The sequence below is a fragment of the Perca flavescens genome, chromosome 12 (genome assembly GCF_004354835.1).
Source record: "Perca flavescens isolate YP-PL-M2 chromosome 12, PFLA_1.0, whole genome shotgun sequence".
In the NCBI taxonomy this organism is placed as follows: domain Eukaryota; kingdom Metazoa; phylum Chordata; class Actinopteri; order Perciformes; family Percidae; genus Perca; species Perca flavescens.
The window spans coordinates 22,554,436-22,568,852 of NC_041342.1; the positions used below are offsets into that span (position 1 = coordinate 22,554,436).

The window sequence follows — 14,417 nt, forward strand, 5'->3', positions numbered from 1 at the left end:
GACCCGAAATGTTTGTGGAGTAAACACTCAGGCACCATGCAGTTGCTCTGGAGCCAAAAGAAAAACGAGAAAATGGGCTTCATGCACACGCACACACCTAGAGAATAGGAGAAAAACATAAGCTACAGTCTTTTTGCTCTTCTTACAAATACAGAAAGCCTCTGAATTTTCAAAAATCATGTTTGTTGTAATTACTTTAGACATGAAGCTAACATTATTTAGTAAGTTTTATGTTTAATATTGCTTTTTGTTTTCAGATTACGCTGATCATCAAATTCAATAATTTACTGTCATATTATGTACTTCAACGATCTGCACAGGTTTTTTTTCATTAATTGTATTTAAAACGGAAAGACTTGTGACAATGATTTATTTGTCTCCAGATAGCCTCCAGTGTGTGTGTGTTGTTTAACTATGAAAGCCTGTAAGTGCGCCTCATGCTGCTATAATCTAACGTGAGCATGGTTTATGCAATTATAAAGCAAACAATGTCCCTGACTGAAATTGGGCCGGTAACCAGGGCTGAATTTTTGTCCTGCTCCTGGATTCTGTCAACGAACAATTGTGAATTGAGCCTCCACATCAGCGTTAGTGAGGCAGCCACAGGCTGTTATAACATCATCGTGAAGCTTTGAATTTGAATTTCTTTTTTACCAAGCATATTTACCAAGAATTTTTGTCCCAGTCCGCTCCTGGATTCTGTCAACAAATAATTGTGAATTGTGTCTCCACATCAGCGTTAGTGAGGCAGCCACAGGCCGACTGATAGCGTTTAAAAAAACATTGCTTCAGGTGCTAATGTGCCGGACAATCTCCAACGATTTCTGTACAGTTGTACTTTCTGTTTTGAAAATGTTTTAGTTATGACAGGGGTGTCAAACTCATTTTAACTAAGGGCCACACTGGAAAAAGAGAATCCCACCGAGGGCCAGACATGGAGAGTATATTGACGTGCTTTTGTTACTGCATGTCACTTTTTTTTTTAAACATTTTGGTAGCTTTTTTTCCTCATTTTTATTGTTTTTATTCCAACCTTTTTGTAAATTTGTTGCTTTTTGTCACATTTTTGTTGACATGAAGCCCTACAAAAGTCATCATAAGAGTTCCTCAGCCATCATAGAATTTGGCAAATCAAGAAATACTATTGTTTTAACAACAACAACAACCTGTTTCACAACCTGAATATGAAAACTCTCTGCTTCTGGGGGAGTTTCTGAGTCTCAGAGTCGGCAAATCTGCCAAATTCTACCTTGAATGTCCGGTAATTGCAGTTTAAAAAACACACCTTCCTGTGTTTTGGTTTGGCGCACAACTAGGAGGGCCAAAATTTATTGTGAACCCAAATTGATGTACGGGCCTAAATCTAAATCTGCAAGGAGCCAGATTTGGCCCACGGGCCTTGAGTTTGACGCATGTGAGTTATGACATCATTGTGAAGCTTTGAAACGCACAATGGTCTTTGTGAGACTGTCTGTCCATGTCTCTGCATACTTTGCAGTAATGCTGTCTCATGTATATTAATATAAGAACTAATACTTACTGATATATCAATCTTTAGTTCTATAATTTGTAGAGAAAGTAATACAAAGATCTCTGTTAAGATTTCTATAGTGAACATTTTATTCAGACTGCTGTTGACATATCAACTTTATTTAAAAGTACAGATCATGTTATTAATACATCAAGAGTTCCAGTCATAAAAATAAGCTCCAACATTGTGTGTATATATTCTTGATCCAAATGAAAAAGCAATAATGTTTTGGGTATCGTTTTCTGGTGGAGGAATTTTAGAAGTGTCCAACTTGGCTTTAGTTGTCAGTCGAGCAGCGAATCGTCGGCTGTGCTTTATGAGCAAACACCCTGGTTTCAACACAGACAGAAAGCAATAATGTTTACAGTTAAATAATTAATGTAAAACTGAATAATAAAGTTAGAAAAGTGCTATCCAACATTGAATACACAAAACTATGATAATAAATAAAATTTTTGATTTATAAATCAAAGAATAGCACTCACCCGGTAATGGTCATAGTGATGACAACCTACAAAGTAGTCCAATGACAGCACCGCAGCAGTGAATAATTAATAAATAATGATAATTCACACAAACTTTTGTTATTGAAGTCTGATTCAGATTTAGATCTAAATCACTTTAGACCCTGGTGAGTTAATATTCATATATGTTATCTGACAACAAAAATGCTGAAACTCAAAGCATTGTGGCAAATTCAAATGTAAAGATCTTACTTATATACTTACACTGGGTATAAAAAATGTTTCTATTGATGCACTGAACACGACTGCTGAAATAATTCCAGATACACTGAATGTACTTTGTTTTTCCTTCATTTAGATATTCACGTCCAGATAATTTAACATTGCGCACAGGATATTGAGCAGGATCTATGACACAGAATGCCTCTGCACAAAGTAAACAGAAAGAAAAATGCATGTAGAATTATTTGAGTAACATCTTCGATAGACTTTTAGAATGAAGATAGTATTATTGACTTGTTTATACCTTGGCAGATGGGTAGTTGTGACCAGTTGCCTTCACTGTGACACCTCACGGTGTCTGAACCCACTTGTTTATAAAAGACATTGCATTGGTATTTCAAAAACATTGGATCTTCTTTCACAACATCACCGTTTGGTACGATTGGGTATGCTCCACAGTGGACGACTGAAATTAAAAAAGGGGTCATTTAACAGTGTCATAGAATCTTAATGAAGTAGTGATCACAGCAGCAACAGCACAACTTAATAAAATAAACATTGTGCAATCAGCCTGTTATTTTGTTTACCTAAAATCTAAGCTTTAATTGAATCGTTGTTTTATCCTTGTTGAGGTCTCTGTCACCATGACGTCACCAGCTGCTTCTTTCACCTGCCAGCGATGAGCTTCACAGGGAGGGTGCAGCACACAGAATATACACACTATCCGACTACATCCCACCCTCTACCAGTCACTAGTGCAGTGATAAAGACATGATCCCTCACTGGGTTCCCACCACAAACTGCCAATTACAGTTGTTGGCAGTGGCAGACTCCGGCACCAGCTGCATGCGGTGGGTCACCAGCCTGCAGAAGGTTTTCAAGCATGTAATGTGCATTATAAGGCACTTCATAGTTTATATGCTTGACGGTCCATTTCCGGGATTGCTCCGGTACCACAGGAAATTCCACTGGATGCATGTATTTTCGCTGATGTCCGTTGCCTTCCGCTTTCTTTGTGTTGGAATTTTAAACTCCGGTGGATTTATGAGGACTATGGTTAACTGCTCCTCAGATCTGTGCAGGGTAAATCCAGACAGCTAGCTAGACTACAGTCAAGGCCAAAAGTGTTGGCACCCCTGAAATTTTTCCAGAAAATGAAGTATTTCTCACAGAAAAGTATTGCATTAACACATGTTTTGCTATACACGTTTATTCCCTTTGTGTGTATTGGAACAAAACAAAAAAAGAAGGAAAAAAAAACAAATTGCACACAAAACTCCAAAAATGGGCTGGACAAAATTATTGGAACCCTTAACTTAATATTTGGTTGCACACCCTTTGGAAAAAATCTCTCACCTGGAATTTTGGACCACTCTTCCTTTGCAACCTGCTCCAGGTCTCTCATAGTGGAAGGGCGCCTTTTCCCAACAGCAATTTTAAGATCTCTCCACAGGTGTTCAATGGGATTTAGATCTGGACTCATTGCTGGCCACTTTAGAACTCTCCAGCGCTTTCTTGCAATCCATTTGTGTGTGCTTTTTGAAGTATGTTTGGGGTCATTGTCCTGCTGGAAGACCCACGATCTCGGACGCAAACCCAGCTTTTTGACACTGGGCCCTACATTGCGACCCAAAATCCTTTGGTAATCCTCAGATTTCATGATGCCTTGCACACAGTCAAGGCACCCAGTGCCAGAGGCAGCAAAACAACCCCAAAACATCACCACCATATTTGACTGTAGGTACTTTGTTCTTTTCTTTGTAGGCCTCATTCCGTTTTCGGTAAACAGTAGAATGATGTGCTTTACCAAAAAGCTCTATCTTGGTCTCATCTGTCCACAAGATGTTTTCCCAGAAGGATTTTGGCTTACTCAAGTACATTTTGGCAAACTATAGTCTTGCTTTTTTATGTCTCTGTTTCAGCAGTGGGGTCCTCCTGGGTCTCCTGCCATAGCGTTTCATTTCCTTCAAATGTCGACGGATAGTTCGGGCTGACACTGATGCACCCTGAGCCTGCAGGACAGCTTGAATTTCTTTGGCACTTGTTTGGGGCTGCTTATCCACCATCCGGACTATCCTGCGTTTATCCACAATTTTGAAAGGGTGCCAATAATTTTGTCCAGCCCATTTTTGGAGTTCTGTGTGCAATTATGTCCAATTTGCTTTTTTTCCTTCTTTTTTTTGTTTTGTTCCAATACACACAAAAAGAATAAACATGTGTATAGCAAAACGTGTCAATGCAATACTTTTCTCGAGTTTTCTCTCGCACGACTAAAACAACTTTTGAACGTACACATGTTCCACCAAAACAAGTTCCTTCCTGAGGCTATTTTGCAGCGGCTCGTTGCGGAGCTTAGCACCACCCATCACGATTGTGATTGGTTTAAAGGAATGGCAATAAAACAGAGCACGTTTTTCTCCCATCTCGGAATGCTATGTGGACTAGCCAGACCCTCCTCCGCACTGTGGAGGAAGGTCTGGCAAAGCGAGACTAGGCACTGCATAAAACTTGTTTTATGGTTCTGCGGAGGCTCCACGCAGAGCTTTCGCCATAGCCTACGTGAGTGGCCTGAAGTTTATACTTGTGCGCTGGTGTGTGCGTCGAGCCGGCATGTGTGTGTGTGTGTGTGTGTGTGTGTGTGTGTGTGTGGGGGAGTGAGGGAGAAGTGAGAGAGTGACGGCAAGCGAGTACCGACTCTAGAGTCATAGTGAGAGAAACAAAGTGTGATTTCTGACCAAGGTGGAAAATCTGTAGCAGGAAAAGTTAACCCTCTCCTTGATTTCATGTTGTTTATGGAGAAGAACAACCAGGAAATGAGTCGGGGGAAATGCAACGCTACCAAGCCACGGCAGAGTGACGTGCATCGCTGCGACGTGTAGTTTAATTTTTCGAGAGGTGCACGTCAGGCTACGGTGTAGGGTCCGGCGTAGACGCAGAGGGTTCTGAGGGGGTACGCCGTCAATTCGACGCACAACCATAAAACAGCCTTAATGTTTCCTTCACTAGAAGGACACCGTAGAAGGCACTTCATCTTGTATTATCTACCATATGGGGCAGCTGTGGCTCAGGGGGTAGAGCTGTCACCTAACAATCGGAAAGTTGGTGATTTGATCCTTGCCCTGCACTTCCATGTCAAAGTGTCCTTGGGCAAGACACTGAACCCCGTATTGCTCCCGATGCTGTGCCATCAGAGTGCAAATGTGTGTGAATGTTTATCTGATGAGCAGGTGGCACCTTGTAGGGCAGCCTTGGCCACAGTGTATGAATGTGTGTGAATTGTTCCTGTAATATGTTAAACTCCTTTGAGTAGTCGTTAAGACTAGAAAAGCACTAAATAAAAAAAGTCCATTCATATTTACATAGGGGGCCTCCCAAAAAAAAAAGACATACAACCAAATCCAGCAACTGCAATATTTGGGATAGCACCATGGGAATCTTTACTGTCATGTGCTCAGGATGATGCGCTTGCCTTTTCTTCATTATTACTAATGAGAAACTAATGTTGTTACAGTTGAAATCTTACAAACCCCCAACGCATTCCAAATGACTAAAGAGTGGCATGGCACATCTAAAGCTAGAGAAACTTAAGTAGCCTACAGGAGGCTTCATTAACAAGTATTTTAAATTCTGGCAGCCTCTTATACTTTGAACATGAATTTGCATCCAAGCAGCAGTAGGTCTCTTTGGTTATCACTGTTTATTTATGTATTTTTATTTTGTGTTATTGCTTTTATTACACTTGCTTTTTTTATGAGCTTTTATACAATGTTGTGTTTGTATGTTTCTATTCTGTGGTGTGTGTGATTCTATGTTCCTTGGCTATTTGTATTTCACTTTTTTTTATCTCAATAAAAAGATTTAAATACCATAGGGGCTTCAAAGAGGGTACTGTCAATGGTGAGCAAAGGTTATGATATATACCCTAGCTATCCCAAAACCACTCAGTAAAGCTGTACTGAATTGATACAAATTTCTTTTAAATGTCCAGTGGCTATACATTCAGTTTTTTTTTCATTACAGTAACTAGTCAGCTAGATAATAAATATTTAAAAAGTTATACCAACTGAATACATAGACCTAGTACGATACATGTGATGCGATGAATATGAATGGTTTACCTTCTGTGAATGGAGGTCTCCTGTCTCTCTCATTCGAGCCAGAGGTGGCAGACCATCCTGTAAGATACAGAGCAGATAAAGGGATACATACAGAACAGAAGACACACCTGTTAGTTTCACTTTGGGATGTTCTTTGGCATCCATTACTCTCTGATATAGAATTATAATCAGTTTTCAAATTCTTTTTAAAAATTAGAAAATGTAATTTGCAAAGTAAATCTAACTTTCAATCAATGACCTACCTCCATCTGCAGGTGGTGTCCTGCTGCCAGATGTACCTCCATCATCTCCAGTACCTAAACTGGTTCCTCTGTCTAAGTGGAAACAAAACAACAAGTTAGATACACAGTATATACATGTTCTATGGAGACATTAGATCAATAGATTTACTTATTCATATTTAGTACAGGTTAATAACCTGTATTAATAACCTTAATGTACCTCCACCATGTCCCTTCTCTGGTCTGGTTCCTCTGCCTGACAGGAAGGATATTATGGCAAGTGCCCAATATAGGACACTTAATTGGACACTTTTCCTTTGCATTTTTGGTATTATTGGATAATTGGTTAAAAAATAAAAAAAGAGACCACACACACCACCCTCCAAACTCTTTAGATAGCCTACCAAGTATCAGTCTTACACACATTGTTCTGGTGTGTGGAGAACTTGACAGGCCTGCCATGCCTAATTATGGTTTCTGAACTCAGATAAACTCTGCTCAGGGGGGTTTAGCGAATGTTTAATTGTCACTTTTGAATTTATTAAAAAGTATTTTAATCACTTCATATCACAATGTCCATCACTTACTGCACGTTGGGCCTTCAGTCCAGCTTCCAGACATGCAAGTGATGTATTCCTTGGTTCCTCCTCCCTCTACAGTATATCCATCTTCACATTCATACTGCACTTCTGAATCTGCAGCAAACAACTCCTGGTATTTCTGATGGATGATGACTGCATGGGGGATTTTAGGGGGCTCACCACATGCCTCGATACTTTCTGTGAAAATAAGCACATTTGTCATAAAAAAAGACACTGAGATTATTGTGGTCACAGTTAGTTTAACAGCTTGCTTATATAGAACATCTTACTCACTCTCACAGACCAGCACAGAGGACCATGTTCCATTTGTACATATGGCTGTAGCATCCCGGCCTTTGTGTTCATATCCTTTGTCACATTTCTCGTACCAACCTCTGAGGTTTTTTTTGTATTGTGCATTGGGTATATCTGGTGGAATGCAGGCTTTTTCATCTACGTGAAAAAAAAAACATATTTTTACCATGGTGTTTCTGAAATTTGTTTTATTTTGAGAATGAGAAAATGATTATTTGCATGAACATTATCGTCAGGATTTATTTATTTATTTATTTATTATAAATGTGAACTACAGTGTAATGTTGGTATTGCAGTAAAAACTAAACAAGTGGAATTTTCATTTTACCAAGTACGATGAAATTATTTGGATGCTTGTTACAAAAAGATGATATAACAGTTTTATTTATTTTTCAATCTTAGGTCTAACTATGAACTATGAAAAGTATCAGACATGTAATAATAATTTAAATGTAATTTTTACTCTACAGTGTCATACAGTGACAGATGTATGACTTCATCATTTTTACATAGAATAAATATCATAAATAAATGTTTTTCAAGAAGGTATTAAAATAAAAATAAAACATGTGACACACAGTTTACGCTAAAAAAACAGGCTGCAGGCTGTCAGCATCTCCTTCAAATAAACCAGGGGAGATATTATAGAACACTTACCTATACACTGTGGTTGAGGCGACCATTCACCATTTTGACATGTGATTGTGGCCCACCAACCCTCCACTGCTGGTTTAAGTCCGCTATCACAGCCATATGTGAGGTTGGCTTCGTGAGAATAAAAGTCTTGTTTCGGGACCAAATAACCACCATCATGAGTCGGACGACACGACTGACCTGCACTTTGTGCTGAAACAGTGATAAGTAAGAGAGCACTATAAGGAAACAATTTAAAAAAGAAAGAAAAAAAAGATAGGCAATAGAATTGAATGTTCTTACAATGCAGTCCTCCTGGGAACCAAACCAAAAGAACAAATCCAAGATATCTCACACACATTTTGTCAAGAATTAAAATACTAGAGCAGAGTGAGGTGTTCAGTTCACATCAGAACCAGTTAACCATTGTGAAAGACAATTCCCCAAAAAGATAAGAAACATGGAGTGAAATTACGCAGTTGCTCTGAAGCCAACACCCAATAATAAGCACAAAGCAAATACATTACACATACACACATTGATCTTAGAGGTACATGTGAGATATAGGATTAACTCCCCCTCTTTCAGAAAGATTATAAAATATGACTTCCTCATAACATGACTAATTTCAAATTATGAGGAAGTTTGTCATGATTATGTAATAGTAAGTCAGATGTACGACATAAACACAAAGTAATATTAACAAACAGTACCCAATTATTATTATTATTATTATTATTATTATTATTATGTTAGTATGTATCCTTTGATTTTAGGAAAGTAATATTAGTAGTCCTAATAATTTATGATATCTCCATATTGTGACATTATCAACAACACCTTAATCTGATTACAAAGTCAACATTGGGACAGTTGTTGCTTTCATGATCAAAGATGATATTGTACATTTGTTGCCTTAAGGCTTTCATTTTGTATATTTATTATATTGTAATGTTCCAGCCAATGATGCAGCATTCTGCTGTGTTTATTCCATGTTTGTTTACACAGAATGGCAGCGGCAGCATTGATTCATTTGTTCAAAATCCACATTTCAAAATGATTTCCCGGACTGCTGTGATCCGAGGTCAGCATTAAGAAATAGCAAACAGAGTCAGGCCAACGTAACAGAGGTTCAAATTCTGTAAATAAAGCAAAGTAAAAACTTTTGACAAAACAGAAACAGATGAGGAACCATCCTCAATATTATATATTAAAATAACATATTGCTATTGATGATGGATGTGATCATACATTTGTTTTTTGCTTTTCAGACTGTGATTGCCATTTGCTGGAACATGTCAGAGCAGCATAGTTTACAGTATGTAACAACTCTTGAGCCTTTTCTACTTTCCATCAGAGGGGAGCCATGGACGTAGTGTCTCAGGAAAGATCTATGAACTTGAAGTTGGAAATATACTGTATATATATATGTGTGTGTGTATGTGTGTGTGTAAAATACTGATATTTATTGAAATTGGGTTGTATCTATTTGTGAAAAAAAATGTATTTGTTTGGACAATACATTTGTGAACATACGCACAATTGTTATATGTGTTTGTAAATCTCCTTTTTATTAATCAAGAAACATGCAATTGTCACCAATATTGAGACCAATTTGTCTTCATAGCTAAAGACTTGAGAAACGTAAAATCAGCGTTTTTGACATTCTAAAAAATGTTGCGTGGTTGTTTTGAAGGGTTCTTACATTTTACACGGTCATCGGCCTCTTTGTGACACCTTTACTATAATCGGAGCCATATTCTAACAGTTTCTAAGTTGCAAAGCCAAGAAATGTTTCTCTGACTTGTGAATATAAAATGCATACACTGGAAATAATCATGTTCTCCGTTTCAGTTTTTCAGCGTGTTCTACTCGAGTTACTTTTGCTATTGTGCATTTACTACATATTAATTTCTAAGCCTTGACATTTCATGTGGCACTGCCACGATTGCTCAACATTATGCGTCACATTGTGTTCCAGGACATCATCAAAATCCGGCAGAAACAAATTACTGACCTAAAAAGAGTACTGCATCTCTGCTGAGGGGGACTTCAGAAAGTGAAGCAGGGTCAAACAGTTGGATGTTATAAAAAATGAAGGTCTGTATTGATTTCCCTCTCCACTATCTGCTTTACCACTCTTGTCCTGCCCTCGCCGATTGGTGAGGAAGCTCACTTGTCTGCGTTTTTTCTCGTTCATCATGCGTCTTGCCACACTACACCTTCATCGTTCTAGATTTTCTTCTCAAATCCATGCAGCAAAGTTAAAACAAGTGAGCTGAAGGATATAATAAAGACACTGCTTTGAGTAGGGAATAAAGAAACCTTGACATAATGAAATTAATTTGTCTAGTTCAGCCCAAGAAAACATATATCGTGATATCTTGAAATTCATCTTTCATTTTATTTTGTTTCTTGTATTGTATTCCTTGTACATTGCCTCCAGATATTTCTGCCTGGTTCAGCCCTGGAAGTATACTTAATCACCCACTGTGTGGACTGGGCGGCTGATAGAGCACTCATTACTCTTCATTTAGGAAACATCCCCTACAGACTTCATCTGGCAATACAGCTGGAAAACAAATACTAGGGGTTCAACCCTTAAGAATGTAGCCAGGTTACCCAGTCAGGGTTTGCTACAAAAGCCTTGCACCCAGCCTGCATTTTATGTCAAAGACTGTGGAAGGAACACATGATACAGAGTACAAGTTACAATACAGCAAAAGTTAATGTATGATTATGTATGATCCTGACCTTGCAGCAAAAATCTGTCAAAGCCAAACTTAAAGATGCAGTAGTTAAGACTTATAAAACTAACTTTCTGTCATATTTGCTGAAACTGACCCTATGTTCCAGTAGAACTACATTAAGCAGGTAATTTAAAAAAAAAAAATCCAGCTCCTCTGGCACCTCCTACAGCCTGTAGTGTGATTTGCAAAAATCCACCGCTCCCTGTTCAGATTCACCAATCAGGGCCAGGAGGGGTGTCTAACTGCGTGTCAATCACTGCTCAGGCACACGCATTCATTCTCCCTCGTGGGGGGAGGGGCTTAGGAGACCTTTGGCAGAAAGGGGGGGACTGAGAAGTTGTCGATGTTCAAATTATTTGGCTAAATCCTGGATTTTCACAATTCTACCTACAGAACCTTTAACTGAGAAGTTTTTTTTCCTCCACTAATCTTTGAGCAGCAGAATTAGCTCTGGCTGTCGCCCCCCCCCCACGAGAAGTTAGGTACTGGGATGGAAGCCAGTCGGTGTTGAATCCTCACGCCTCTGTGTGGAGCCTGAGAGGGCCATGGGAACTACTGTACATGTCCTCCTGCCTAGAGAGTATGGCTGACCAACACATAGGCCGGGAGCCAGGTCCACTCCTCAGGATGTTTTTTGCTACCTTTTTTTCACTATTATTTCCTATTATCTTATACCTTGGGCCATCACAAGTTGATAACAACCACCCCCATCTGGGCCCCATTTGGTCTCAGGGGCCAAAAAAACACCCTTTTTGGGAAAAGCTTTTGGCAGAATGATGTTAATTGTGATTAAAGACTCTGGGGATTGCTGCCTTTTTGCCGTCAACATACCCCAAAAGACAAAAAAAAATGTCTGTCCGCCTGACAAAGTTTATAAGCTTCAATTTAAGTCCAAGATGACCATTCTATCTAGAGGATTACAGCTGGAATAACCAAGGTTCTCCACTGTACCTCAAATTGGAGAAAATATCAAAGTGAACAGAGAACATATCAAAAGTGTGGGGTCTGGGTGTCCTCCCCCAGGGTTATTTTGAGCACCAAAGACTAATATCCTGCATTATGCACCAATTTATGGTGGGAATACCTTTATTTATCCTATGAGAAGGAAAACACAGATGATATTCAAAAAATATCAAAAATATAAAGGAATATAAAGCAATAAGGGGGCTTTCATATCAGGGACCTGAGCCTGGATCACAAAAGTTGATCCCAAAGCAACGAGGACAAAATAGGATACTTATATTTGTCTTAAAAGTGGTGAAGGGAGGATGGTGGCATTAGTGTAGGCGGAGCATTGGGGCCCAGTCGCTACGCACACACTACACACTCGGTCAGTGAAAGATGAGAAAAAGTCTCTCTGCATGTTCTGCAGTGTTAGTTTTGTTTGCTGTCACATTACTCAACCCCATATTTATTAATACAAATATCTGAAGTGAAAGTTCTGTCACAAATTTCCAAGCTAGGTTGTTGACAAAAATAAGCCCAGTGTGTTGCAAATTCCAGGGCTGTTTTTTGATCCCAGTCCGTCAATGCTTTCCAAGATAGAATGCAATGCTGGAGTTATGTCAAAAGAACTTCTACCAGAGATCTGTTCAAAACATGAAGAAACCGATGTGAGGCTGATCATTAACATGCAGTATATCCAAACTAAAATGCCTCACATCAGAACAGTTAGAGTCAGAGCAAAAGAGTGACATTTCCTTCATCCTCCTGTATTATGCCAAGTCATCAACTGTCAACATCATCTATGACATGGGAGACAGACTAATCAACATCAACCAGCTGGCTGAAGATTTTTCACAGGAACACATTTCAGCTTTAAGCAGCCGCCTGGTGTGGCACGAGCACTTAAAAAAATACTGAGCACCCACGATGCTGACGGTGGGGGTGGGGGGGTGACCATGAGCCTCCTTGGTTTTATGCATGACAAGGATCTATCGGAGATCTACCCCAACTATTGGACTGCTCTCAGGATTGCACTTACTCTGCCAGTCACTGTGGCTCAATCAGAGAGGAGCTTTTCAAAACTAAAGTTGATCAAGTCATACCTGAGGTCACCCATGTCCCAGGAACGGATCTGTCAGTATCAATCATTCAATAGGGGAGCAGATTTCATATGACATCATTGATGATTTTGCACCAAGGAAGGCCAGAACGATCAGGTTTAGTGTGTTTTCACGTTTGTGTGATGAAGGATTTGTGCTATTTGGAATATTTTCTATATTTAATTTGCACATTGTTCTTAATATTTTATATTATTGTTGCTCTCTGCTTTTGTTACATTTGATTGTATATATGTTTGGCACATTTATTTACATATTTTATTATAACAACATAAGTGAAAGAGAAAATTATATTTCTCAATTGCACAAATCCTTCATTAGAACATTTGAAAAACACACTTAAGAGAATCCAGTTATTTAACTATTTACAACCACCTCCACCTCCAACATTTTCAAAAGACAATGAACACAATTCTGTACAAAATATGACAGTATAAGTTATCAGAACTTAAAATAAATATACACTATAATATTGTAATTCTGTAAAATTCTGCAATTTTGTTCGTTTGCTCGAAGGGGGTCTGGCCCTGGGTGTAATTCAATGTAGAACCGTCACTGCAGCTCTTCTGGCCTTGCATGCGTTCACTGGTGCTGACTGCACTTAAGCATTCAAAAGGCAAAGGGAAGGTCCGTCTGATAAAGATTCTTAATCAGAATTCAAAGTTTATTCAGTGAAGATGAGGAAGAGGAGGAAAATGATGATTGAGAGTTTATATTCTACACTAATACAATACACTAACATGACCAGTCGTCAAAGTACAGCATGGGTAAGCAGCAAAAAGATCGAAAAACCAAAGAAATGTTTTCTATTTTATGTTTGAGCTGTATTTTAGTTTGCCATTTGGCTGTAAAGAATGTTTACCTGTACAGGTTACTAAAATTTACTCAATTGAAGGTTGGCTTTTTGATAACAGATTTCACACTAGAGTCATCTTTATTCCTTGTGTTGCGAGGACTTTGTGGACTTTAATAAATATCACATTTGGTTAATTGATTTTGTGCGATTGTACCTTATGTTTCACTCTGACCCTAGTCCACCTAGGGGTATAACATTACTCACTTTTCATGCAATTCACTTCATATATTATAGCCGTACATAAGTCAAGTCTCAACTCTTGTTTAAGATATTGTTCATATGCAAAAAATATGCTTAATCCCATATGGAATGGTAATGCTTGAAAGTTCAGTTTTCTCCGATTTGAGGTACAGTGGAGAACTTTGATGACAATTTGTGAGGCGGACAAACATTTTTTTGTCTTTTGGGGTATGTTGAGGGTGATATTTGACAGCAAAAAGGCAGCAATCCCCAGAATCTTTTTCTGCTAGTTTCCCCTATGTGTCAGGATACACCGTGCAATTTTAGGGTTATATGACCATTTATGTAGCTGCAGTACGTTAATATTCACAATTACATCATTCTGCCAAAAGCTTTTCCCAAAAAAGGTGTTTCTTGGCCCCTGAGACCAAACGGGGCTGAGATAGGGGTGGTCGTTATCAACTTGTGATGGCCCAAGATAAA

The 14,417-nt window shown here is 38.7% G+C and overlaps 1 protein-coding gene across 1 annotated transcript; it reads right to left on the reverse strand.

Moving 5' to 3' along the window:
* Positions 1–1,808: 1,808 nt before the first annotated feature.
* On the reverse strand, positions 1,809–12,897 carry LOC114565981 (complement factor H). The gene is made up of 10 exons (XM_028594322.1): positions 12,884–12,897; positions 8,389–8,465; positions 8,110–8,298; positions 7,432–7,590; positions 7,144–7,335; positions 6,578–6,649; positions 6,336–6,392; positions 2,522–2,683; positions 2,334–2,421; positions 1,809–1,860 (listed from the first exon to the last, which is right to left on the reverse strand). Exons 1-10 carry the CDS (start codon positions 12,895–12,897, stop codon positions 1,809–1,811), a joined length of 1,062 nt encoding a protein of 353 aa, XP_028450123.1.
* Between the last annotated feature and the right edge of the window lie 1,520 nt (positions 12,898–14,417).

Coding starts and splice junctions, on each gene's coding strand:
- LOC114565981 (XM_028594322.1), bottom strand. Junction 6,650..7,143: donor GACTGAAGGCCCAACGTGCA/GTAAGTGATGGA, acceptor GTTTCCACTTAG/ACAGAGGAACCAGTTTAGGT. Junction 2,422..2,521: donor ACAACTACCCATCTGCCAAG/GTATAAACAAGT, acceptor TACTTTGTGCAG/AGGCATTCTGTGTCATAGAT.